The 26,534-nt window shown below is 42.1% G+C and overlaps 4 protein-coding genes and 1 pseudogene across 4 annotated transcripts; 3 read left to right on the top strand and 2 right to left on the bottom strand.

Moving 5' to 3' along the window:
• Window positions 1-1,570: 1,570 nt before the first annotated feature.
• On the bottom strand, window positions 1,571-5,913 carry LOC121677052 (interferon alpha-12-like). The gene is made up of 2 exons (XM_042054409.1): window positions 5,375-5,913; window positions 1,571-1,790 (listed from the first exon to the last, which is right to left on the bottom strand). Exons 1-2 carry the CDS (start codon window positions 5,911-5,913, stop codon window positions 1,571-1,573), a joined length of 759 nt encoding a protein of 252 aa, XP_041910343.1.
• Window positions 5,914-8,681: 2,768 nt separating this feature from the next.
• Window positions 8,682-9,231, top strand: LOC119805883 (annotated as a pseudogene).
• Window positions 9,232-16,221: 6,990 nt separating this feature from the next.
• On the top strand, window positions 16,222-16,794 carry LOC119805882 (interferon alpha-12-like). Its single transcript, XM_038317651.1, has one exon. It carries the CDS (start codon window positions 16,222-16,224, stop codon window positions 16,792-16,794), a length of 573 nt encoding a protein of 190 aa, XP_038173579.1.
• A 1,646-nt stretch (window positions 16,795-18,440) lies between these two features.
• Window positions 18,441-19,137, bottom strand: LOC119805892 (interferon alpha-9-like). Its single transcript, XM_038317655.2, has 2 exons — window positions 19,096-19,137; window positions 18,441-18,797 (listed from the first exon to the last, which is right to left on the bottom strand). Exons 1-2 carry the CDS (start codon window positions 19,135-19,137, stop codon window positions 18,441-18,443), a joined length of 399 nt encoding a protein of 132 aa, XP_038173583.2.
• Window positions 19,138-19,678: 541 nt separating this feature from the next.
• LOC119805887 (interferon alpha-12-like) lies at window positions 19,679-20,251 on the top strand. Its single transcript, XM_038317652.1, has one exon. It carries the CDS (start codon window positions 19,679-19,681, stop codon window positions 20,249-20,251), a length of 573 nt encoding a protein of 190 aa, XP_038173580.1.
• The last annotated feature ends 6,283 nt before the right edge of the window (window positions 20,252-26,534 follow it).

Genomic DNA, 26,534 nt, shown 5'->3' with positions numbered 1-26,534 from the left:
TACACTGTATGCTCACCTTCTATGTGTGTCAAAGACCCATTACTTAGGGAATATGGCACTAAGCAGGTACCATGACTGGGATATTGAATATGAAGATGGTTAGAATAACAAGACAGAAACCATAAGACAGTACTGGGAAGACATTCCAGAGATTATGCAACCCTGAAATCACACACATTTATTTTCCCACATCTTTTATACCCATGGAAAAAAACAAAACCCACTGGGGGAGAAGATAACAAAAAATTTTATTAACATGATGCAAAGGATAACTCACCCAATCAATGACCTTATCGCTCTGAGACTCAAATCGTTAGCATTCCGTCATCTAGGTAGCTAAGGTGCTCTAAGTCACTTATATTGAAGACCACCCTTCTGTAAGTGACCTCATAGTTACAATAGAAGGAGCAGAAGCCGGGCGGTGGTGGCGCACGCCTTTAATCCCAGCACTCGGGAGGCAGAGGCAGGCGGATCTCTGTGAGTTCGAGACCAGCCTAGTCTACAAGAACTAGTTCCAGGACAGGCTCCAAAGCCACAGAGAAACCCTGTCTCGAAAAACCAAAGAAAAAAACGGGAGCAGAAGTTCATTTGCATATACTGACCACCCATCAGGATAGCACTGAACTATCTTAATTTCAAAAGAGCCAGGCAACCACCTCCTGAGTTAGGAGGTACAATTATGCCTGTCAGTCTCCAAACTCTCTGACCAGAGCACAAGGTGGAAATGGGCCTGCATTTTTCTGCCTCCGCACTCACTGATTTGGCAAGGCTACTGACCAGATCGTTGGAGTGGACCATCTCCCTTTGTTCCTGTGTTCCCACGTCTTGCTCTACAACACTGGGTGTTGGTCACTGCAACTCAGGAATCGGCAGACACAGAGGACTGCTATGGAGTTCACGCTCTCCCTCCGGAAGCTTGACGGACTTGGCTGTCTCCAGTATGCATGGTATTGCCATCCCTGGCTGTCTCTTCGTGGAGGGCTGTGTGATGTTCCCTGCCTCCCAAGGCTGTTCTCACATGGACCAGATGTTGCTACACAAACTCGGAGAAGGTTGAATAGAGTCCAGGCAGGTATGCTGGAGAGATAGCTTAGCAGTCTTGTAGCTCACAACATGTTACATCTCAGTCCTTCTGCCCTGCCTCTAGGTTCCCCAATTCTGTTAAACAAAAAAGAATAAATAGCTAAGATGTGAAAAACTAAAGGGCTATACATATGTTCATGACAAGGTAATAGAATGGAGCTGCTTAATAGCATTTTATTCCATTACATAAGCATAAAGATGACGAAAATTACTTTAAATTACCTTAAAATAAGCACCAAGGAATGAAGACAAAGAGTTGTACCTAAAAGATGCGGCACAATCACACGGCCCAGTTCTTCCAATAACCATAATCCCTGCCAGAGCCTTCTCTAATTTCAAACTCTGCAGCTCGCCTTGGTATTGCTCAGTTATCCCCAATACACATTCCACCCTGCCTGTCCCTGTAATATCGAAAAGTCCCTTAGCTATTCCTGTGCTCCCCGTGAGGACTCCAGCAGGGCAGTGCTCATGTGAGCATGGGCCGCATTCAAAGTGAAGGTGACAACTTCCTCCTGGCCACGGCATCAAGAGGAGGACCTGTCAGCAGAGAGGAATTTTTAACTGACAAGTTACTCTTAAGAAGGAATTGATGAACCTCTAAGATTTCCTTGGCACCTGTATCTACAGATGGGAATTGTCTTTCTCTCTCCATGTGTCCTGCAAAGGGGCTGATGGGTTGAGATGCTCTGAGCTGTTGAGCTGTGCCCCTGCAAAACACAGACCTTGCTCCAGTAAAAATAAGAACTAGCTTATTCCACGCCGATTAAACACCTAGTTGTGAGTGACCGTGGTGTAGAATACAGATTTGTGTTACCCCAAGTGATGTGTTCTATTGTGGAAGAGGCAACCCGAACTTTTGAAGTCACACATCAAGACAGTCATAGGTCAGTGCATTTACCAAGCCCATTGTTGCCGGTCTCAGTAGGCAGAAGAGCAGGTGAAGGAGCTCTTCTATGGGTTGACACTAAGCTACAGCCTTCCTGGCTGGGGCATGGTTTGCTCAGCTGCATTCCAAATGCTTTACTTACTGCTCAAAACAATGTGAGGTCAGACATGGAGCTGGTTTGTAAACAGCTACTTCTCCGGAGAACTTCCTCCTGCAGAGAACTTCCTTTACAGTAGGTTAGAGGGAAAAAAATCTCTTCTAACTATTTGTGCACGTTGAGCTGTCCATTGTCCAGAAGACATGACCAGTGTGAACCTGGGAGCATGCTCCCTCCCTCAGATAAGAAGTGGAAGGAATCAAATCTTCCAAACAGATGTCCATTCTTCTGAGGAAAAGCCCATTTGACCCGAGGAGAAAACTCTACTAGGAAGCAGAAATCTGCGGAAAACATGCCAGAGTGAAGCTGTTACTTCTTAGATGGCAATTGCCAAAAGGGGGCGATCGTTATCTCTGTAGGCCAGAGTTGCTCAGTTTCCTTTCCCCACCTCTCTCTCTCTCTCTCTCTCTCTCTCTCTCTCTCTCTCTCTCTCTCTCTCTCTCTCTCTCTCTCTCTCTCTCTCTCTCTCTCTCTCTCTCTCTCTCTCTGTCTGTCTGTCTCTCAGCCATAGACATCATCATTAGGTCATGAGAAGAACACTCTCAGTTCCAAATATGTGAGACAATTCCCTCCCTCGAGAACTTTTTACAAACCTCGAGTTGTTTCTCTTTTTGTTTCACTTCAGGTTATGCGTTTTCAGTAAGAAAGTAATCACCAGAAATCCAGATGTAAGAGATATCGGTTGTATACTGAACAGAGTTGGTTAATGAGGAGAGAATGAGGAGCACACACTGGGGCTTCCCACATCAGGGAGGAGGAAACCGGGGCTACGAGGCTGAAAAATGGGGTCTGGAAAGCAGGGAGGTACTGGGAGTGTGTCAGAAAGGAAGCTGTGTGTACACGTATGTGTAATATTATATATAGTATGTGCTGCTGTTAAGCAGTGCATCGTGTGTAATGCATATGTTTATATGTACTGCCACTTTCAGTGTTGATCTAGGACACTGATCCCTATATAAAGTAATTGTAAGCCATCAATTCCTTATTGAGTATTGATTTCCGTGATTGATCTTCAGTTCCAATGTGTCTCATTATAGAGATGTTTAGGCTATTTTAAGAGACAGCAGTGGCTTTAAGTGTTTCAACTGTCTATACTTTTCCATTAAGTCTTCTGTCCTTAAGATGTTCATTTGATTGTAGAAGTCTCCGTATCTGCTTTCTTTCTCTTTTCTACTCTCCTAGAAAGAAAACGCTGATGTTCTTTTGTGGCAGTGAACCAAAAAACATGATGTCTCTGGAAATGAAAGCTGAAGAATGGAGCTGGCGAATCATCCAAGTGTGGCAGCAGTAGCAGCAACATTAGCTACTAATTTCAGTGGGAAAGATCTATGTTGATTAAATACAATAATGTTGTTATGAAAGTTTCTATATGTCCAAGGGATCTTCATGTTCAATGCAGTCTGTCTTAGTTGGGGTTTCTATTGCTGTGAAGAGACACCATGACCACACCAACGCTTATAAAGGAAAACATTTAATTGGGGGTGGCTTAACGTTTCAGAGGTGTAGTCCATTATCCTCCTGGTGGGAAACATGGCAGCATGGAGGCAGACACACTACTAGGGAATGAGCAAAAGTTCTACATGTTGTTCCAGAGGCAGCAGAAGGAGTCTCTCACACTAGACCTAGTCTTAGCATAGAAGACCTCAAAGCCCAACTCACAGTGACACACTTCCAACAAGAAGGCCATGCCTACTCCAACAAGGCTGCACCTCCTAATATGGCCAATCCTCATTCAAACACATGAGTCTATGGGGGCCATTCCTATCTAAACCATCACACAATCCAAATGAAAATAGAAATTTTATTTCTCCCAGAAGTTACCAAATTTTATTTCTCCCATGAAGATACCAAAGAGTAAAGTAGTACTGTATTGGTAGTGTCACCATACCTGATTTCAAATTACAGCTACATGTCTAAGAGACTGTTACTGCGGGATTACTACCCCTACCACAGGAGCCTCCTATGGCAATGAACACAGAAACCCACAAGTGGTTACGGAGCAGAAAATAAAGGGCTGACTTCCTGGTCCTGATCATTGCAGAAGAGGGAGCAGAAGGATTGCAAGATCCAGAGGCCGTGCATAACCACAGCAAAGCAGTGTTCTTGGACCAGCACGGTATCTGCACAAATGAACTGACAGTGGCTGTGACTGAATGAACAAGACCAAGCCAGACAACATCCCAGCTTGGAAAACACAGGAAATTCCGCTTGTAGCCGAGGAACTAAGGCAACTGGTGGCTTCTGAGAGAGAGAATCATTGTCCTTAGGGGTGGGGACTCTAAGAGAGGTTATCTAAGGTTCCAGGAGATACCCCTGTGCACAACTAGAAGCACTAAGACAGAGAAGAAGGATGAAAAGGAGGAGGAGAAGAAAGAGGAGAAAAAAACCATGAAATGGAGAGGGAGGATTAATTTCAGAGGCATTTCACTTCCGTGGTGGGATTTATTGCAGGTATATTTTTGAGACCATTATGAATGGAGTTGATTTACTGACTTCTTGGTATGTTTGCTGTGGTATTCAGGCAAGTTGATCATTTTTCTGTGATCTATTTTATATCACTGCACATGATCTCACTCATATTTAGAACCCAAAACTCACAGAAGTTGAGAGTGGATGAAAGGTACCAGAGGTCAGGGAGGTCAGAGGGAGGATTACTCTGGTGAACATTACATCAAAGAGGACCAAGTCACAATGTGACAGGAACAAGATTCTGGACAGCATGCTGAGTGTACACACAGAGAATACTACATCCTGGAGAAAATTAGAGGGACAGATGCAGGGTTTGTCTAAACACTATGCTGTGCACACATGGATCCTGCTCAATTTTTTGACCTTGTGTTCATTTGTATAATTTGTATGGTGTAGAGTATCCACTTAAAAGTACTGAGAAAATTGGAAAATAACAGAATTAACAAATTAAAAATGTTCTATGCAGCAAAATTTAATAGAAAACAAAATAATTTAATCGCACAGGATGGTTTGCTACATTAAAGAAAATATAAAACTTTAAGATTGAATTTAAATAACTTAAATTATATAAATAATAAAATGAGTAAATACATGCATACACGGATACACCAATAGGATGAAGGAACACATGCTTTCATATGTAGACCCAAATTGTCTCTGTTCTGCTGAAACAGCTAGGCAGGTTGATTGAATTCATGCCAAAATGAACAAGAGTCTTTAGTGGAGAACTTAAACAGTGAGGTACAGTGTCCGGTCCCAGGAGACTCCTCAGGACTTACTCATTCTCCTTGTTCAAACTTTTTCGCAAGTTGGCTGAGAAAGACCAGGCTCTCCAGACTTCTGCTCTGACCACCATCCAAGCACAGGGGCTGTGTTTCTTCTTCCTCAGGTAGGCAGTGATCCTCTCGAAATATTTCTTCACAGGGATTTCCTGCATCCCCACGTGCTGCATCCGACAGGACTGCAGCTCCCTGAGCTGATCGTAAAGGCCATTACAGAATGTCTCTAGGAGTGTTGTCTCCCATGCAGCAGATGCCTTATTTAGGCAGAAGAGCGTCAGGCTCTGCTGGGTCATGTCATCCAGTACCTGGATCACTTGAGGCTTCTGGATCTGCTGGGCATCCATCTCCTCCAGGGGACAGAGAAAGTTCTTTGTCTCCTTCCAACAGGGAAGAGAGAATTGCTTCTTTTGTGCCAGGAGTATCGAGAGAGTCTCGTTCATGATTTTGTCAGTCTGATTCAGGTCACATCCCAGAGAGCAGGTTGACCAGCAGCTCATCAGCACCAGGACCATCAGGAAGTCACAGGGTCTGGCCATTGTGGATGTTGTAGATGCTGCTGGTCCTGTGGGCTGTGTGGTTCTGAACCTTCTCCTCTAGGTTCTCTGAAGACCATCATTCCTGCCTTCGTCTTAAATCGTGTAGCCTTGGTTTCCGTTTTCTGAATGCCCGCCCCTTACTTTCCAATTGTCTTTTCACTTTCTTGAGCTCATCCTCTGCTTTTGTCTAGACATTTTTTTTCTAAACCATTTTGGTTGTCATCTTTGCTTCCTCTTTCACCGCTGCCCTCAGAAAGCTGCTGTTTTCAGCACTTTTCTGTTTGTCAGTGGAGTTGTCATTAGCCATTACACCACAGATGACCATTCCTTGTTTGAAACTTACACTATTTTATCTATTTTAAAGATAAAGTTCCTCCCAAAATTTTATTTAAAAGTTATTTAAATTGATCTTACATTGTGTTTTATTTCTATTATTTAAATAAATACTTAAATCATATGTAAGGTGTGATGCAAATTATTTCTAAATTAAAAGTATCAATGTAATGGTACACTTCAAATTGCCTCCATTAACTCTAATATTGATTTACATAAGATGTTCATTACATCATTAGTGTATCTTGACTTTTCTTCCAATAATTGCCATGCCATCATGAGGTATCTAGGTGAAAAGACTTGCTGTTCAAGTCTTGATGCGCTGAGTCCAGGGTTGAAACGGAGAAACAAACTCTCGTAAGTCAGACTCCAATGAGCACATTTACACATGGCAAGAGCTTGTGTCTACACACGCACACAATGCATGCACACACACAAAGACCCTCACACTGTTACATAAAACACACTCACATAAGCACACATTTCCTCCAGACATATGCACTCACCTACACATTTATACCTTCACACATGTAAACACATACCCACACACTCAAACACAAACATCAATTCACACACACACACAGTGGTGCACACACACCTGTGGACACACGCACACAGACATGCTCTCTGCCACACACATACACACACATCTATTCACAATGCTCACACACCCTCCCGATAATACAGAGGAGTAATAAGAGTAATACCATCTCAAAACAAAAACTTTCATTTGTCACACTTCAGATCCTTACCTTTATGGATTTATTCACCCCGTGAGGCTGGACATCTTACATGGTCTTCCTAACATGCTGGGGTCCAGAAGAAGTGGGTTCTAATGTCAGTGAAGGAATGGGCTTGCGATCAAGGTGAGAGCAAGCAGGCAAAGTTCAAAAGCTTTCTTCTTTCATGTCCTCTATGGGATTCCAGCAGAAGGTGTGCCTCAGCATAGAGGTGGGTCTTCCTATCTCAAAGGATCTGGGTTAAAGGTGAGTGGTCCCACCTCAAAGATCCAGATAAAAGGTGTGCCTTCCCCTCCAAAGTCTTGTTAAGAAGTGGCGCTTCCCACTTCAACTCAAGAAAAATCCCTCACAGGAATCTTAGTTTTGAGGTATTTACTTCTTATTACTCTTATTATGACTGGGTGTGTGTGTGTGTGTGTGTGTGTGTGTGTGCGCGCTCACAAGCATTGTTTATAGGTGTGTGTGTGTCTGCACGAGCATTGTTTATAGTGTGTGTGTATGCACGAGCACTGTTTATAGGTGTGTGTGTGTGAGGGGGGGAGAGAGAGAGCATGTATGTAAGTGTAGATGTTTGTTCACCAGTGTGTGAGTGTGTGCACAAGTGTGTACATATGTGTGGAAATGTATGTGTGTGTTTGAGTGTGGGGGGCTTGTACATGTGAGAATGTGTAAATGTGCATGTGAGTGCATTTTCGTGGGAGGGATGTATACTTATGTGGGGGGAGGGTGTGCATATATGTGTGTGTGTGTGCTTATGTGAATGGGCATTTTTGTGTGTAATGCAGTGTGTCTATATGCAGATATGCTGGAGTGTGTGTGTGTGTCTGTGTGTGTGTTAGGTGTGGAGTGTGCATGTTTGTGTGTATGTATGTGTGGGAGTGTGTATGTATATCTGTGTGTTTGAGTGTATGTGAGTGTGTGTGTGTGTGAGCAGCCTCAAGATTGTCACATCATGAATATGGTGTTCAGAGGACAAAATACAGGACTCAGATCTCTGCTTCAACCATGGGTTCCAGGAATCAAACTCAGCTCATGAAACTTGGACAGCAAACCCTCACATATTAAAACCTCATGATGGCATGGCAATCATTGAATAAATAGCCAATATACAGTGATTATTAAATCAAGCATACATATAAATCAGTATTAAAGTTAATAAGGGCAATTTGAAAAAGTATTTTTTTCTTTTAAACATTAGAAAAACAGTGTCTCATTACATTAATATGATAAATTTAGAAACAGCAAATTTGCATCATACCTTAAATTATAATTTAAAAGTATGTATTTGATATAAATAACAACAGAAAATTTAATTACAAACTGAATTTCAATATCTTTTTTTTACAAGTTTTAGAAGAAATTTATCATTGAATTACGTGTGTAAATATCAAAAGTTGAATGCATATGTGTGGTTAACAGTTAATGACAATTTTACTCAGGGCAAGAAAACCTCTGATACAGATTTGTTTAGGAGAGCAATGAAAGAGAAACAGTAATGAAAATAAAAATGGTTGAGAAAAATGCCAAGACACCGCTGAGAATTAATGAAGAAAAGTGAAAAGAATTGTGGAGAAGGGGAGGGCATTCAGAAAGTGGAAACTAGTGTTTGCCCTACTTAAGACAGATGCACAAAGGATGATCTTCGGAGAACCTACAGGGGAAGGTTCAGGACCAGCAACATCTGCAACATCCACAATGGCCAGACCCAGTGCTTTCCTGATGGCCCTGGGAGTGATGAGCTCCTGTACTGGTCAACCTGCTCTCTGGGATGTGACCTGCCTCAGACTCATAACCTCAGCAACAAGGGAGCCTTGACACTCCTGGCACAAATGAGGAGACTCTCCCCTCTCTCCTGCCTCAAGGACAGAAAGGACTTTGCATTCCCTTTGGAGAAGGTGGATGCCCTTTCCTGCAGGAGCTGACCCAGGAGGTCCTGATCCTCTTCAGCTCAAAGGACTCATCTGCTGCTTGGGAGACAACCCTCCTAGACACATTCTGCACTGGCCTCCACCAGCAGCTCAGGGACCTGCAGGCCTGTGTGATGCAGCAGGTGGGGGTGCAGGAACCTCCCCTGAGCCAGGAAGACTCCATGGTGGCTGTGAGGAAATACTTCCACAGGATCACTGCCTACCTGAGAGAGAAGAAACACAGCCCCTGTGCCTGGGAGGTGGTCAGAGCAGAAGTCTGGAGAGCCCTGTCTTCCTCAGCCAAGTTGCTGGCAAGATTGAGTGAGGACAAGGAGTAAGTCCTGAGCCAAAGTGTTGGAGACTCTCCTGGACTAGGACCCTGAACCTCACTTGGCAGATTTTGCCTTTCCCAAGATCTTTTACTTTGACATCAATGATTATGTTTGCCTGCATATTTTGCATAATGTTAGGTTCTATTATATTTATTTGTAAGGGCATTTGTTTATTTATTCAAATGTTTTATTTATTTATATTGTTTTTTCCTGTTTTACTATTTACATAATTTTATTTACCTTATAATATTATGAATTTTCTATTTTCTTTAATGTATCAAACCAATATTGTTAATTTATTTCCTCTAGTCAATAAATTTTTTACTATACATGTTTGTTCTTATTTGTCAGCCATTAGATCTTTGAAAGAGCTTTTGATGGTTTTAAACTCATTGGGTCACCATCAATATTACCTATCTGGACTCAGTAAGAAATAATACTGAAAGCAATGTGCACTGCATAAACGTAAGAGGTGAGTGCATACAATCATCATATAGTCTTAGTTTATCAATGGGAAAAATCTTCCTTCTCTCTATTATTCATCACTCCTCATTATGTGTAGCCAGCAGCATTGCAGAAGGATGTCAGAACATGTTGCTTGTGTTACGCTGTGCCTTTGTCCTCTTGACCAACTCTTCCTAGACTGTACTTCCCTCTGATTTCTCTGTCCTCTGATAACTAACATTTGACTCTCAACTTCTACCAGATAAACTCATTTCTATACAAATATGAGTAAGATCATATGTAGTGTGAATCGGCGGGGGCTGCGTCCTGCCACCCGGCTCCGGCTAGCTTTACCCAAAATAATTACACGGAAACTGTATTCTTTTAAAACACTGCCTGGCCCATAGTTTCAGCCTCTTATTGACTAATTCTCATATCTTGCTTTAACCCATATTTAGTAATCTGGGTAGCACCACGAGTTGTGGCTTACCAGGAGAGATCTTAACCTGCGTCCATCTCGGAGAGCAGCAGCATGGAGACTCCCATGGAGACTGCCTGAAGCATCTCTCTCACTCTACTTCCTTGTTCCCACAATTCTGTTCTGTCTACTCCACCTACCTAATTTTCTGTTCTCTTAAAGGGCCAAGGCAGTTTTCTTTATTAATTAACCAATGAAAGAAACATAGACAGATAACTCTCCTCCATCATTTCCCCTTTTTCTGTTTAAACAAAGAAAGGCTTCAACTTTAACATAGCAAAATTACATATAACAAAACAGTTATCAAGCAAGTATTACAGTTACAATATTTAAATCTATTTTATCTTTTATCATAACTAAGGAAAGCTATAACTATCTATTTATTCTTCAACTCCATCAAAGACTCCAGAAGGATATAATATTACCTAAGTAAACAAGAAATAAGTAACTTATAAAACTCTAGAAATGACAGAGACAACTCGCTGCCTAGACAGTCACCCAAAGTTCCTCTGTACCGTTGGGGCATCCATCTTCAGCCTTCAGGCCCATAGTGTCCAGCAGACTTTTTCATGAAGCAGGAAATTCCAAAGACAGTTCAGTCACTTTCTGCTGTGTCCTGCAGAATGTCTCGCAGACTCTTTCATGAATCAGGAACCCCGAAAGACCATCTCACCTTTAGGCAAGTTCAGCAGTCCTCTCTCTGCGGGTTCTTTGTGTCCAGTCTATGCAACAGTCCAGGCAAGAGGAGTTTCTTGCCCAAATGGCTAACAAACTCCATAAGTAGCCTCTTCGATGCCCATCTTCCTCTTGAAGTAGATTGGTGCTGCCAGGAGCAGACGTGTCTCATTGTCATGAAAAACCCTAAGTTATTAAAACATTAAATGCCATATTCTGCAGTCTTTGAAAGATATGAAGAATGCCTATCTGAAATATATCTATGCACATCTAGAAAATGACTAACATGACTACAAGCTTGACTATTAATCGATGATTATCCATTAACAACCTATATTTCCTAATTATACATTACAATTTTTAAAATGAACTACAATCACAATAGCTTAATCAAGATCAGAAATACATATACATATAACAAAATTGACCTTAAAATCTATACCAATGCAAATTCATATCTATATCATCTCCCCCTTTAAATGTAAAAGAACATTTATAAACAATATTTGGGAAAATGGGCGCAGTTTTTTCTCTCCAAACTGCTTCCTGCTGAATGGGGGCGCTGTTATTTAGGTCTTTCATGGTGTAACCTGTGTGCTAGGTTCCTCTCAGTTGGCAGTTGAGTGAAGTAATTTTTTGAAGATGTTCACAGCAACCTTTCAGGAGGGCGTGGTCTATCATACCATATTGGAATAGAAGCAATCCACAGAGTCTCGTCCTCTGTGAAAACAAAAGAAGAAACTCTTTTCCAAAGCATCATGTTCTTAGATCCAAATCCTGAAGTCATACCGTTAAGATGTCCATTTTGGTCTAGACTGGCAGCCCATATAATGAAATGTCTCTCTGTACTTAGCTCCTTTACAGTCAAAAAAATCAAAGAAAACACAACAAAATACATAATCCAGACTCTCTGTGAATTTTCCATTTTTATGCGGCTTATTTTCATTCTATCACTTTACTTTATTCTGTCTCTTTAAAGACTTTACCCCTTTTTTCAAGCATTAACTTTATTTTTTATATTTTCTTCTCTCTCTCTCAAGCCTACATACATTCATCCAACACTGTGACTCATTTAAAAGTCTTTTATGTCTGAATCTGTCCTGTTGTGAATCTGCAATTTTTTAATATCCAGGAGCACTTCTTAAAATGTTAACCACTTCTTAAAAACTTAAGTTGCGCCATGTAGAGGTAATATGGTACCGCCTGTTTCCAGCCAAGTCTAAACCTTAACTGCGCTGTTATCATGGTAATTACAATAGATAGTTCCTGCCTGAGATCAGCACAGTTCAGCATGGCGGAGCAGAGCCAAAGCCTCTCCTGCCTCAGTCATTTGGTGCCCCTGAGCCGCACACAGTTCCAGGCACACAGCAGTCGACATTGGAGCCGCACTCAGCAGTTTAATTTTGATACTGAGCGTGCAGCACAGAAACTCTTTTAATCCAAGTTACAGCCAAATCAGATGCGCAGAGCACTGCGCAGACTGAAAACACCTCTCTCTCTATGGCGGCAGGAATCCGCAAATGCTGTCCCGCTCGCCTAAGCCTGATTCCGCCATCTGCCCAGGTGCAGGCAGGGAGCAGTGAGCCATTGGCATGGTCTCAGAGTAATTTCTTTCCGATCCCAAGCGGGCAAGGTTTTTAAGTGGATTTAGTCACCACGTTGGAGCACCAATCTGTAGTGTGAAGCGGTGGGGCTGCGTCCTGCCACCCGGCTCCGGCTAGCTTTACCCAAAATAATTACACGGAAACTGTATTCTTTTAAAACACTGCCTGGCCCATAGTTTCAGCCTCTTATTGACTAATTCTCATATCTTGCTTTAACCCATATGCTCAGTCGGTAGAGCATGAGACTCTTAATCTCAGGGTCGTGGGTTCGAGCCCCACGTTGGGCGCCAATCTGTAGTGTGAATCGGCGGGGGCTGCGTCCTGCCACCCGGCTCCGGCTAGCTTTACCCAAAATAATTACACGGAAACTGTATTCTTTTAAAACACTGCCTGGCCCATAGTTTCAGCCTCTTATTGACTAATTCTCATATCTTGCTTTAACCCATATTTAGTAATCTGGGTAGCACCACGAGTTGTGGCTTACCAGGAGAGATCTTAACCTGCGTCCATCTCGGAGAGCAGCAGCATGGAGACTCCCATGGAGACTGCCTGAAGCATCTCTCTCACTCTACTTCCTTGTTCCCACAATTCTGTTCTGTCTACTCCACCTACCTAATTTTCTGTTCTCTTAAAGGGCCAAGGCAGTTTTCTTTATTAATTAACCAATGAAAGAAACATAGACAGATAACTCTCCTCCATCAATCATAAAGTCAAAATAAAATATAGCACACAACTAATGAGGACTCTTCCTGTAACCGCTGAGAAATACTGAAATTATGGGCATCAGCCCTGTCTTGGAGTAGGCTTCTATTGCTGTGATAAAGTATTATGACCTAAAGCAACATGTGGGTGGAAAGGGTTTGTTTTCATTTAAAATCCACAGCATATTCCACTACTGAGAACAGGGCAGGAAGTTGAAGGCAGGGGCTGGTATGGAAGTCACAGAGGAGCACTGGCTACTGCTTTGATGACTCACGGCTGCTCAACGTGCTTTCTATGCATACAGAATCACATGTCCAGGGGTGAGATCACCTGCAGTGGGATGGATGGTTCTATAGCAGTCATCAGTTAATAAAATAGCTTAGAGATTCGTCTGCAGGGTGATTCTATAGGAACATCTTCCCTAATAAGATTCCTTCTTCCCACACGACCCTAGCTGGCATCAAGATGACATGAACTTTTCCAGGAAAAACTCCATTCATAGTAGCCTCAAAAAACACCCCATGGAGCAAATCTAACAAGGGAAGTTAAATGACTATAAAGTTACTAGGCTAGTTCCTCTCAATTTTATTCCTTATTATTTTGTTTTTAACCTTGAGTTCACTTATTGCTGCCAAATGTGCACGGGTACACTGCCACCTTGTGGACGATGTGCAACCTCTCATGGCTCCCATTACTGAGGATAACTGAATCTCCTTCCCCCAGCAGCCATCAGTTTTAGTAAAGAGTTCCTCTGCTAGGGGTGGGATTTCCTGACATCCTCCCTGCTTTAAACAAGGGTCTGGTCTGTCTTGATCATATTCAGACTTTGTGCGTGCAGTCACAGTTGCTATCAGCAGGTACAGGCGACTGCTCCATTGTGCCAATACCACTGATTTGCTGCAGTCATCAACTGCCTCTGGGCATTGCCATCTTCCTCTGACCTCTTGTGTAATGACCGCTGACCTCGGGATCCAGGAAAGCCAGACTGGCCATGTCTCAGTCACCTGTTCTCTGTCCATTGACCACTTGTACGTGTCTGTGCACAGCATCTATTACAAGAGGAAGGTTCTCTGGAGGACGGAGGGATGCGCTTGTCCTCTGTGAGGAGTAGAGTGATGTAAGAAACCAGGCACGGAGACGCCAAGGCCATTGCTCTTCTCCTCTACAGTCCTGCTACCTACAGCTTCCTGTTTCTGTAGGGGTGTTAAGACTGATGTTGTCGAGAAGGAAATCATTGAAGTTTTGTCTGGGAATGGATTGACTATCTAGGTCACTTTCAAAATTACTCTGATCCATGGCAATGTGGTCACTGCTGTAAACAAAAGCCTGGCTAGTGAATCCACTAAAATCAGAGCAACGACCTTTTAGGATTTATGATGCTGAAAACCAAGCAAACGCCACATTGTGTGTGAGCACTGAAGTCATCAAGGTATGGTGGGCACACTCAGGGAGTGGGGTACAGGAAGAAGGCTGAGGACACTGTGCCACTGTGCAGCAGGGAGTGTGAATAGACTCGAACACCACTGAATACGTCACAGGCACCTGGGGAAATACCAGCAGCTGGCGTCAGATTCTCTAAACTCATACACACCAGAAAAAAAAAAAAAACTACACTCAATATAGGCGTAACTGTTATTGGTCGAAGAACATCAGGGCAGTAATGATGGAGAGTGGGTGATGTCTGCACTGATCCTGACTTTGAAGGAACTGCAAAGAACAACCCCATGACCTCCAAAACTGCTTCATAAGAAGGGTGGAGAGGGAGAGAAATATCAGAGAAGCTCCGTTCACTGTATAAATCACGATGGCAGCAGCACAGAAACCCCCCACCTGTTCCTCATTCTGAAGAAAGCTCTTCTGGAGCACTAACCAGCTAAAGAACCCACAGCCCGAGACAGCATCCCGTAAATCATAAGGACAGAGATGTAACAGTGCAAAGAATAAGGCTGAGACTTTTAGAACAAACACGTATATGCTATACATTATCATCTTTAGTATATACATACAGGTGTGTATGTTTTGCGTGTGTGTGTGTGTGTGATAGAGAGAGACACACACACACACACAGAGAGAGAGAGAGAATGCATGTATGTGTGTTAACCAAAAATTTCCTGCAGCAACAAGTACGTGGAGTGAGGACAACATCCAGAAATCAGTTTTCCACGCCCACCACTGGCTCAAAGGATCAACATCAATTTTCCAGCCTTCATCAGGAAGCTCTTTACCATTGGGCAATAAGAACCCGTGGATAATCATTAAAAAATACCTAATATATACTAGAAACCACATTTAATCTTTCATATAAATTAATATCAAACTAAATTAAGAAAGCTAGAATAAAAATGATCCCACTTTTCAAGTTATTTATTTATTGTCCCTCCAGACTACACTTTCACCTCACTCCTCTCCTCCAAGTTTCTCATTGCCAGTGCCCTTCAAAACCACCCGGTATCCACTCCTCCTCCCTTTCTACTCAGAAATGAACAGGCCTCCCATGGATATATGCGAATCATGGCATATGACTCCATTTCTTAGCACTTAATTAACATATATAGATGTTAACTGTAACGTGCCATTGCATCAAATATTTGAAAATATTAAAACATTAATGTACACTTAGAAAAAATAATTTGCAGTAAAATTTACAATACAATCTAAGTAACTATATAAAGAAGTAAACATGACTCACAAAGTTCATTTGCAGCATTAAATTCAGTAACTTTTCAATACAATTATTAGAGAAAAGATTTAATTTTTTTACATGTGAGTAATGTCATACCTGTAAGGAATATCTGTGCTATAAATTGTCCAGGACAATTTCAGGAATAAACTCTAAAGAAACTATGTCGGGGGGATAAGTGAAAATGCAAACAGAAGGGAAACAAAAAGGTCTAAAAAGAGGACAGGCACAAGCAGAGGATGACTTAAAGAAAGTGAAAAGGATGTGGGAAGAAAAGGGAGGACATTCATAAAATGGAAAGTAGAGCTTTCTCTTATTTAAGACACATGCACACAGCAGGGTCTTCAGAGAACCTAGATGGGAAGGTTCAGGACCAACAGCCCAGAGGACCAACAGCATCTGCAACATCCACAATGGCCAGACCCTGGGCTTTCCTGATGGCCCTGGTGCTGATGAGCTACTGGACTACCTGCTCTCTGGGGTGTGACCTGCCTCAGACTCATAACCTCAGCAACAAGGGAGCCTTGACACTCCTGGCACAAATGAGGAGACTCTCCCCTCTGTCCTGCCTCAAGGACAGAAAGGACTTTGCATTCCCTCTGGAGAAGGTGGATGCCCAGCAGATCCAGAAGGCTCAAGCCATCCCTGTCCTGCAGGAGCTGACCCAGCAGGTACTGATCCTCTTCAGCTCAAAGGACTCATCTGCTGCTTGGGAGACAACCCTCCTAGACACATTCTGCACTGGCCTCCACCAGAAGCTCAGGGACCTGCAGGCCTGTGTGATGCAGCAGGTGGGGGTGCAGGAACCTCCCCTGAGCCAGGAAGACTCCATGGTGGCTGTGAGGAAATACTTCCACAGGATCACTGCCTACCTGAGAGGGAAGAAACACAGCCCCTGTGCCTGGGAGGTGGTCAGAGCAGAAGTCTGGAGAGCCCTGTCTTCCTCAGCCAAGTTGCTGGCAAGATTGAGTGAGAAGAAAGAGTAAGTCCTGAGCCAAAGTGGAGGGGACTCTCCTGGACTTGGACCCTGCACCTCTCTGATCAGACTCTGGAGTCACACAGATCTCACTCATTTTGCCATGAACTCAACATGTCTACATGTTCCATCAGCAATGAACAGTGCTTCTATCTCTCTTTAAAGACACTTGCTCTTCACCCACCACATCTATTTATGTAATTATTTATTTAATTGTTTAATTTTCTATTCACTCATTTATTCATTAACTGTTTGTGTAATGTAGCATGTTTTTTGTTATAATTTGGTATGTATTTGCATTTTCTATAAATTTTACTAATTTGACCTGATTTTGTCTCTTCATTCTTTACCTCTTTTCAAAATTTTTAATATTTATTTTAACATTCTGGTGTAAATATTACATACATGATCAGGATACAAACTACTGTGGGTGCATGGAATGATGTATATTCTTCAGACAAATATATAAACCCATCGAATACTTCTCAATCATTGCTTGAGAAATCCTGTCTTTGCATTTCTCCTACTAATCTCATGCTTCTGTATGGACAGTATCTCACAGTGCAGCAGTAAGTCAGAATGTCTCGCTCCTGTCAGATTGTGACCTACTCCCCTTTAATCTATTATACCCCTGACATTACCAGCCTCTGGCCAGCCTGACTCTGGGATCTAGAATTCTACTCTCAACATCAAGGAATTTAAACATTTAGGGAAGTTAATATTAGTGAAGGCATGAAGCACAGCATAAAAGTAGAGCACACAGTAAAACCTTCCAGAAGAGGAATCTGGCAATCAACTCATTCATACTAGCCTCAGAAAAAAAATCCCTTGGAGCCAATACAATTAGAAATGTGTATAAAACGAACCTTTTGGAACCCCATGATTCCTCGCAGTTTCCTGTGTTATCTTCTTCGTAAAGCTTATCTTTGTGGTTACTGAACGCACTATTTTTGGACTGTGCAACCCATTTTAAAATCGTTCACAAATGACCTTAAAGATGCAAGGAGGAGATCGACTTCTCCACTCCTGAACATTCTTTTAGTCCTGACTTGTGTACATGGTTTGATTTAATCGTACCCATACTCACCGTCATCCCTCATCAACACTTTTATCTTAGTGAGTATGTAGACTACAAGTATGTGTTTTCACTGTAAGGTTACAGTAGTGTAAAGAAAATGATCTACTTTTCTGCTTAATTTCAAAGTCTCCATATAGTAGAATGCTTTCACAACAAATTTGGTGTTCGGATTTAAGGCTAAATTGTCACCCCAGATGTCTTTAGACTCAGACTTTATTTATATATTTTCATTAATTTTTAGTGTGCCTCATCTGAGATATTTAAATGCTAAGATAAAATGTATTTATATTTACACTTGAATAAATGGATCAATCTTTAAAGCCTCAAATTAATTTAGTTCTTTTTTTTATTTTTGAAGCTAAGAAAATCCATATAGCACTGGGTGTCCTGGACCACACTATATAGCTCTGTGGTTTCCAAGCTTCCTTATGTAACGATATTTTAACACAGTTCCTTAACTTGTGGTAAACCTCAACCATAATTTTTTTTGCTACTTCAAAACTGTAATTTTGCTTCTGATGTGAATAAAAATATAAATACCTTTATTCAGGGAGGTTCCTGTACCACCACCTGCTACATCAGGCTTGGAGGTCATTGAGCTGCTGGTGGAGGCCAGTACAGAATGTGTCTAGGAGGGTTGTCTTCCAAGCAAAATATGAGTCCTCTGAGCTGAAGAGGAACAGGACCTGCTGGGTCAGCTCCTGCAGGACAGGGATGGCTTGGGCCTTCTGGATCTGCTGGGCATCCACCTTCTCCAGAGGGAATGCAAAGTCCTTTCTGTCCTTTAGACAGGAGAGAGGGGAGAGTCTCCTCATTTGTGCCAGGAGTGTCAAGGCTCCCTTGTTGCTGAGGTTATGAGTCTGAGGCAGGTCACATCCCAGAGAGCAGGTTGACCAGTAGTTTATAAGCACCAGGGTCATCAGGAAACACAGGGTCTAGCCATTGTGGATGTTGCAGCTTCTGCTGGTCCTCTGGGCTGTTGGTCGTGACTTACCCCTTCTCAGTTCTGTCAAGGCCATCCTGTGTGCATGTGTCTTAAAAGGAGAAACACTAATTTCCATTTTAATGCCAATAACTTGCTTCCCAATTCTCTTGTTTTTCTTGCATTCATTCTTTGCTCCTGTCTGGGCACTTCCTTCTCAATCACTTTTGATTTCTTTATTGCTTTTGTCTGTTTGCATTTGATGTGAGTGTTCATGTATGATAAGCCAGAAGTCAATGGCCAGTTCTTACTTCAATCATGCCCTGCTTGCTTTCTCTGACGGGTTCTCTCATTTAAGCTGTAGTTGGATTTGCTGAAGCACTAGAGTCCTTTCTGCTTCTTCTCCCGTGTTTCGGGATTACAGTTTTGTGCTTCTGTGCCTGGATTTCACATGGGGGCTGAGAAACCCACGAGGTACTCAAGCATGTGCTGAAGAAACGTTGAAACAGAGCATTCAATAGATTTTAAGTACAATTATGAATTCTTTTCATCTTTATGTTATATAACTAAATTTCATTTATATATGGATATCTATACTGTAAAGTTAATGTCTTCATTTAGTAGAAACTTGTTAATTAACTTTGTTAAAATGAGCAGTGAAAGTGAAAGCAATAATGAAAACCAAAATGGTTGAGAAAAATGCCCAGACCTGATCACAGAATGAATGTAAGAAGGGAAAAGAGAATTGGAAAGAAAGGGGAGGGCATTCATAAAATGGAAAGTAGAGCTTTCTCTTATTTAAGACACATGCACACAGCAGGGTCTTCAGAGAACCTAGACGGGAAGGGTCAGGACCAACAGCCCAGAGGACCAACAGCATCTGCAACATCCAAAATGGCCAGACCCTGTGCTTTCCTGATGACCATGGTGCTGATGAGCTACTGGTCAACCTGCTCTCTGGGATGTGACCTGCCTCAGACTCATAACCTCAGCAACAAGGGAGCCATGACAAACCTGGCACAAATGAGGAGACTCTCCCCTCTGTCCTGCCTCAAGGACAGAAAGGACTTTGCATTCCCTCTGGAGAAGGTGGATGCCCAGCAGATCCAGAAGGCCCAAGCCATCCCTGTCCTGCAGGAGCTGACCCAGCAGGTCCTCATCCTCTTCAGCTCAAAGGACTCATCTGCTGCTTGGGAGACAACCCTCCTAGACACATTCTGCACTGGCCTCCACCAGCAGCTTAAGGACCTGCAGGCCTGTGTGATGCAGCAGGTGGGAGTGCAGGAACCTCCCCTGAGCCAGGAAGACTCCATGGTGGCTGTGAGGAAATACTTCCACAGGATCACTGTCTACCTGAGAGAGAAGAATCACATTCCCTGGGCCTGGGAGGTGGTCAGAGCAGAAGTCTGGAGAGCCCTGTCTTCCTCAGCCAAGTTGCTGGCAAGATTGAGTGAGGAGAAGGAGTAAGTCCTGAGCTGAAGAGGAGAGAACTTTCCTGGACTAGGACCCTGCACCTCACCTCACCAAACCTGCTGTCTCATTGATATCACTTATTTTAACATCCTTCAGTCAGCCTTCCTGGGTGTTTCATCAGTTATGAGCAAGACTGTGTATATCGTAGAGACATTCGTTAGCTTCTAGAGTCTTTGTTATTTGTATTTATGTGTATAAATATTTATTTATTTACCTGTGAAAGTTAAATTTTAGTACATGTGAAAATTGTACATATTCTTTAATAGAACAAAACATTTTCAGTATATTTTTAAAAATTATTTTTCTGTGTTTTTTGAATTTTTATTATACTTATCTTGTTTTGAGTATGTACTGTATGTGGCATAAAATTGTGATTCAGTGGAATTGAAGATTGTGAGCATTTTATTATTATGTGAGTTTGTAGGAAAAACTTGCCAAGTTTATGAATTAAACATCACTGCAATAAGTTCAAAGAGAAGCAACACGTGGCTCTGGGGTATGTGAACACAATGTCTAACTCTTCAGAGTTTGGACTCATGATTTGGGAATTGAAATGTCTGTATATTTTGCTCCTCAACCAATAAAATCTCAGTTGTAAAAGAATTAAAAAGAAAAAAAGAATACACCAGCTTGCTTCTTAAGTCCATTTGCTTGGAAAATCTTTTCTCAACCCTTTACTCTGTGGTAATATCTATCTTTGGTATTGAGGTGTGTTTCTTGCATACACCAGGAGGATGGATCCTCTTTTCCCAACCATTCTTTCATCTGTGTTTCTTTAATTAGGGGAATTGAGTCCATTGATTTTGAGAGATACCAATGATTGCAATTCCTGCTGCTGGTGGTGGTGCTGGTAGTGTGTGTGTATTAGTGTGTGTGTACATGTGCATGCCTGTGCATGTGTGTATGTGTGTGAGTGTGTGTGTGTGTGTAGCCACACTAATATTCCACTCACTGAAATAAGCAATAAATTTTCATTGATACAGTTTGTTCTCTGAGGATGTAATGGAGGTTCAGATTCTCTGTGAACACTGCTCTCATGACTATTAACCCCCAGCACAGAAAATCTCGAGTAACATCTTATATCCAAAGCACATTATACAGGTAAAATCTAAACTTTGTTTTCCAAACGCTTAGGATCTCAAATGCTATGCCATGAGTACTATTAAAATTATACCAATTTTTAAAACCATTTTATCAGCATTTAATATTTATCCTTATGCACAGGACATTGTAATATGGTTCGGTACCTACAAACAATGTTTGTATCAAATCAGATAGAGGCATCTATCTAGCATCTCAACATCTCCTACTGTGTGTGGTTGCAAACTTCAAAGACTTAGTCCTCATTTTGTAAGTTATGTATAAGTTTAGTCTAATTAAATGCAGCACATAATTGTTATATTGTTTAGATTATATAAAAGGTCTTCTGTGTAAGCGAACATTAGAGTCACTATTTTCTCACCTCCAAACTGTATCTAATGGAGTATTTGCTTTTATGCTGTTGATAATATTAGTTTCTTCTACTTTTTAGGGTACACTGTTATCAGATTCTTTGGCAACATGTTCTCTCATCTCTCTGTGTCTAGCAACCCTGGTGATTGTTTCCTTAGCTGTATAGACCTTTAGTGCCTGTTTATCCCCTCAATATCCATGGTCTTTTGATGCCTCTGTCTTGGAATCCTTATCCAAGAAGTCTGTGTGTCTGTATTTGTTGAAATCCATGTAAGTGACTTGACTGAAGTTGGAATTTCAAGTATTAGGAAGGTGAAAGAAATGTGCGGATCTGCTAAGCGTGTATCGCAGGGCTGGTCTAGTGACAGCGGAGCCTTAATTTGTGTCTCTGTCTGGAAGTTCATTTCTCCTCCGTTACCAGAAACACAGCTTTGTAGACTGAAGTCATGATGGATTTCAATGTTCCCCCCTCAGCACGTTCCATGTCTGCCTCTTCCCAGATGGCCTGGAAAGCTCATCCTGAGGAACCTTGTAGTTACGTAGAGTTGAGCTTGTAGGATCGCCCATGTCAGGGTTGTGCTTCTCTCAACTGTTTAACAAGATTTTTGTCCTGAGCTTCAGGTAGCTCACCTGTTATATGGGAGGAGAAGATGCCTTTTTGTGTGTCTTTGGTATACTCTGAATGTGTATGTTAATATTCTTAAAATGAGAGGAATTTTTACATTCATTCATTTAACACATGCTTTATGATGTTTGTTCATTTTCTCAAATAATAATAATATAATAATTCTAGTGTCTTTTTTTAAAAAGTCTCAGTTGTGATGAAGGCACCTCATGTGTGCTTTGAAGCTCTCTCCTTACACAGTAAAAGCTCATCAATTTTAAACTTCTATTTCTGTCTTTATAGCATCTCTTCACTGAGTTCTTCTTTCATGGCATGGGCTATTTTCTCATTTTATTTATGATATTTGTTCATAATCTTGTAGCTACTTCTGTCTCTAACTATTTCTTTCAAATCTTTTTCAAACATTTGTGCTTAGGGAGGAGACATGGACCTTAATACTTAGGATTCTCTGGAGTAACAGAATTTATAGAAAAAATCTCTCTCTCTCTCTCTCTGTCTCTCTCTGTCTCTCTCTGTCTCTCTCTCTCTCTCTCTCTCTCTCTCTCTCTCTCTCTCTGTGTGTGTGTGTGTGTGTGTGTGTGTGTGTGTGTGTGCAGTATCAGAGCAACTTACAGACTGTGGTCCAGCTAATCCAAAAGTGGTTACCAATGTATAGAAGGTCCAAGAATTAAGCAGGTGTTCACTCCACATGCTGGATGTCCTAAGTGTTCTTCAGTATATGCAGGAATCTAAAGAAGTAGGCTCTAAAGCCAGTGAAGGAACGCACTTGCTATAAGATGAGAGAATGCAGACAGAAACAGAAGCTTCCTTCTCTCATGTCCTTACATAGGCTTCCAACAGAAAGCATGGTCCGGATTATAGTTGTGTCTTCACATCTCAAAAGATCTCAATTAAAGATGTATCTTCCCACTTCAAATATTCATCTTAAAGATCCTGATTATAAGTGGATATTCACACCTCCAAATTAAGCAAAAATCCATCACAAGTGTGCTCCTGTGCCTGTGCTTTCAGGGTTTTTTGGGGGGAGGGGGTCAGTTAATTCCAGATGTAGTCAAGTTGATAATCAAGAATAGCCATCACAAATTCCAAGGACAGTCAATCTAACTACAAGGGTGAACCCTAACTTAAGTGAGAGAACCTGTCGTAGAAAATGAGGTGAAGAGAGACGAAGGTAAAAACTAGACATTGGCTGACATTTGCCTCCACTGTCTATATATACAAGGTACAAATACGCAAAGATTTGAAGGCAGTAGGGCTTATATAATCTAAAACAATATCACAAGTATGTCACAGTTAATTTAAATTAAATTTATTTAGTATTCACAAAACAAACACAATAACTACACCAATAATGAAAGAACCCATGGAAGCACCACTGTCCTCAGCCTCACAGTTTGCTGCAGAACTGCAGCAATAGCAACCTCTCCAGACTGGAACAGGAGCAGACTGATGGATCAATGGAATAAAACTGAAGATCCAGACAGAAGGTCATACAGCTCTGGGAACTTGCTTTTGATGAAGAATACAAAAATACACACTGGAAATAAGAAATCATCTTCCACAAATGATGGTAGTCTAACTGGATAGTTACATGGAGAAGAATGAAAATCGATCCATATTCATCATTCTGTAAACTCAACTCCATAGGATCAAGGGCCTCGATATATGACTGGGTACACGGAAAGTGATAAAGGAGACAGTGGGAGATAAGCTGGAACTCATAGGCACATGAACTTTTAGTGTTCTGCACAGGACACTGAAAGCAGAAGTCCAAAGACCAACAGTTACTAAATGAGGCCTCATGAAGCTAAAAGCTTCTGTGGGAAAAAGGATGCCATTTTTATTTTTTTTAATTTATTTATTTAATTATTTATTGTGGTTTTTTTGAGACAGGGTTTCTATGCAGCCTTGGTACCTGTCCTGAAACTCACTCTGTAAACCAGGTTGGCCTCAAACCCACGGAGATCTTGCGTGCCTCTGCCTCCCACGTGCTGGGATTAAAGGTGTGTACCACCATCGCCCTGCGCAATTTTGGTTTCTACAAACACAGTGATATGAAATTAATACATGGCCATTGATAAGATGCGAGCTTGTCCATCTGCATCCACACACATATACAGAGTTTGCTCGGTCCCTACACTGTATTCTCACCTTCTATGTGTGTCAAAGACCCATTACTTAGGGAATATGGCACTAAGCAGGTACCATGACTGCGATATTGAATATGAAGATGCATAGAATAACAAGACAGAAACCATAAGACAGTACTGGGAAGATATTCCAGAGATTATGCAACCCTGAAATCACACACATTTATTTTTCCACAGCTTTTATACCCATGGTAAAAAACAAAACCCACTGGGGGAGAAGATAACAAAAAATGTTATTAACATGATGCAAAGGATAACTCACCCAATCAATGACCTTATCGCTCTGAGACTCAAATCGTTAACATTCTGTCATCTAGGTAGCTAAGGTGCTCTAAGTCACTTATATTGAAGACCAGCCTTCTGTAAGTGACCTCATAGTTTACAATAGAAGGAGCAGAAGCCGGGCGGTGGTGGCGCACGCCTTTAATCCCAGCACTCACTCGGGAGGCAGAGGCAGGCGGATCTCTGTGAGTTCGAGACCAGCCTAGTCTACAAGAGCTAGTTCCAGGACAGGCTCCAAAGCCACAGAGAAACCCTGTCTCGAAAAACCAAAGAAAAAAAAGGGAAGCAGAAGTTCATTTGCATATACTGACCACCCATCAGGATAGCACTGAACTATCTTAATTTCAAAAGAGCCAGGCAACCACCTCCTGAGTTAGGAGGTGCAATTATGCCTGTCAGTCTCCAAACTCTCTGACCAGCGCACAAGTGGAAATTTGCCTGCATTGTTCCTGCCTCCCCGCACTCACTGATTTGGCAAGGCTACTGACCAGATCGTTGGAGTGGACCATCTCCCTTGTTCCTGTGTTTCCACGTCTTGCTCTACAACACTGGGTGTTGGTCCACTGCAACTCAGGAATCGGCAGACACAGAGGATTGCTATGGAGTTCACCGCTCTCCCTCCGGAAGCTTGACGGACTTGGCTGTCTCCAGTATGCATGGTATTGCCATCCCTGGCTGTCCTCTTCGTGGAGGGCTGTGTGATGTTCCCTGCCTCCCAAGGCCGTTCTCACATGGACCAGATGTTGCTACACAAACTCAGAGAAGGTTGAATAGAGTCCAGGCAGGTATGCTGGAGAGATAGCTTAGCAGTCTTGTAGCTCACAACATGTTACATCTCAGTCCTTCTGCCCTGCCTCTAGGTTCCCCAATTCTCTTAAAAAAAAAAAATATAGCTGTCTAAGATGTGAAAAACTAAAGGGCTATACATACGTTCATGACAAGGTAATAGAATGGAGCTGCTTAATAGCATTTTATTCCATTACATAGGCATAAAGATGATGAAAATTACTTTAAATTACCTTAAAATAAGCACCAAGGAATGAAGACAAAGAGTTGTATCTAAAAGATGCGGCACAATCACACGGCCCAGTTCCTTCCAATAACCATAATCCCTGCCAGAGCCTTCTCTAATTTCAAACTCTGCAGCTCGCCTTGGTATTGCTCAGTTATCCCCAATACACATTCCACCTGCCTGTCCCTGTAATATCGAAAAGTCCCTTAGCTATTCCTGTGCTCCCGTGAGGACTCCAGCAGGGCAGTGCTCATGTGAGCATGGGCCGCATTCCAAAGTGAAGGTGACAACTTCCTCCTGGCCACGGCATCAAGAGGAGGACCCTGTCAGCAGAGAGGAATTTTTAACTGACAAGTTACTCTTAAGAAGGAATTGATGAACCTCTAAGATTTCCTTGGCATCTGTACCTACAGATGGGAATTGTCTTTCTCTCTCCATGTGTCCTGCAAAGGGGCTGATGGGTTGAGATGCTCTGAGCTGTTGAGCTGTGCCCCTGCAAAACACAGACCTTGCTCCAGTAAAAATAAGAACTAGCTTATTCCACGCCGATTAACACCTAGTTGTGAGTGACCGTGGGTGTAGAATACAGATTTGTGTTACCCAGGTGATGTGTTCTATTGTGGAAGAGGCAAACCCGAACTTTTGAAGTCACACATCAAGACAGTCATAGGTCAGTGCATTTACCAAGCCCATTGTTGCCGGTCTCAGTAGGCAGACAGAGCAGGTGAAGGAGCTCTTCTATGGGTTGACACTAAG

The sequence above is a fragment of the Arvicola amphibius genome, unplaced genomic scaffold (genome assembly GCF_903992535.2).
Source record: "Arvicola amphibius unplaced genomic scaffold, mArvAmp1.2, whole genome shotgun sequence".
NCBI classification, from domain to species: domain Eukaryota; kingdom Metazoa; phylum Chordata; class Mammalia; order Rodentia; family Cricetidae; genus Arvicola; species Arvicola amphibius.
This window is presented reverse-complemented; position numbering and strand designations above follow the sequence as displayed.

Excerpts from the sequence above, each read along its gene's own strand:
- LOC121677052 (XM_042054409.1), bottom strand. The coding sequence starts at position 5,913 with ATGGCCAGACCCTGTGACTTCCTGATGGTCCTGGTGCTGATGAGCTGC. Across the intron at positions 1,791-5,374 it reads AGTTTGAACAAGGAGAATGA|GGGCACAGCTCAACAGCTCA; the intron begins GTAAGTCCTGAG and ends TGTGTTTTGCAG.
- LOC119805882 (XM_038317651.1), top strand. The coding sequence starts at position 16,222 with ATGGCCAGACCCTGGGCTTTCCTGATGGCCCTGGTGCTGATGAGCTAC.
- LOC119805892 (XM_038317655.2), bottom strand. The coding sequence starts at position 19,137 with ATGAGAGAACCCGTCAGAGAAAGCAAGCAGGGCATGATTGAA. Across the intron at positions 18,798-19,095 it reads GCAAGCAGGGCATGATTGAA|ACCCTGTGTTTCCTGATGAC; the intron begins GTAAGAACTGGC and ends CACAATGGCTAG.
- LOC119805887 (XM_038317652.1), top strand. The coding sequence starts at position 19,679 with ATGGCCAGACCCTGTGCTTTCCTGATGACCATGGTGCTGATGAGCTAC.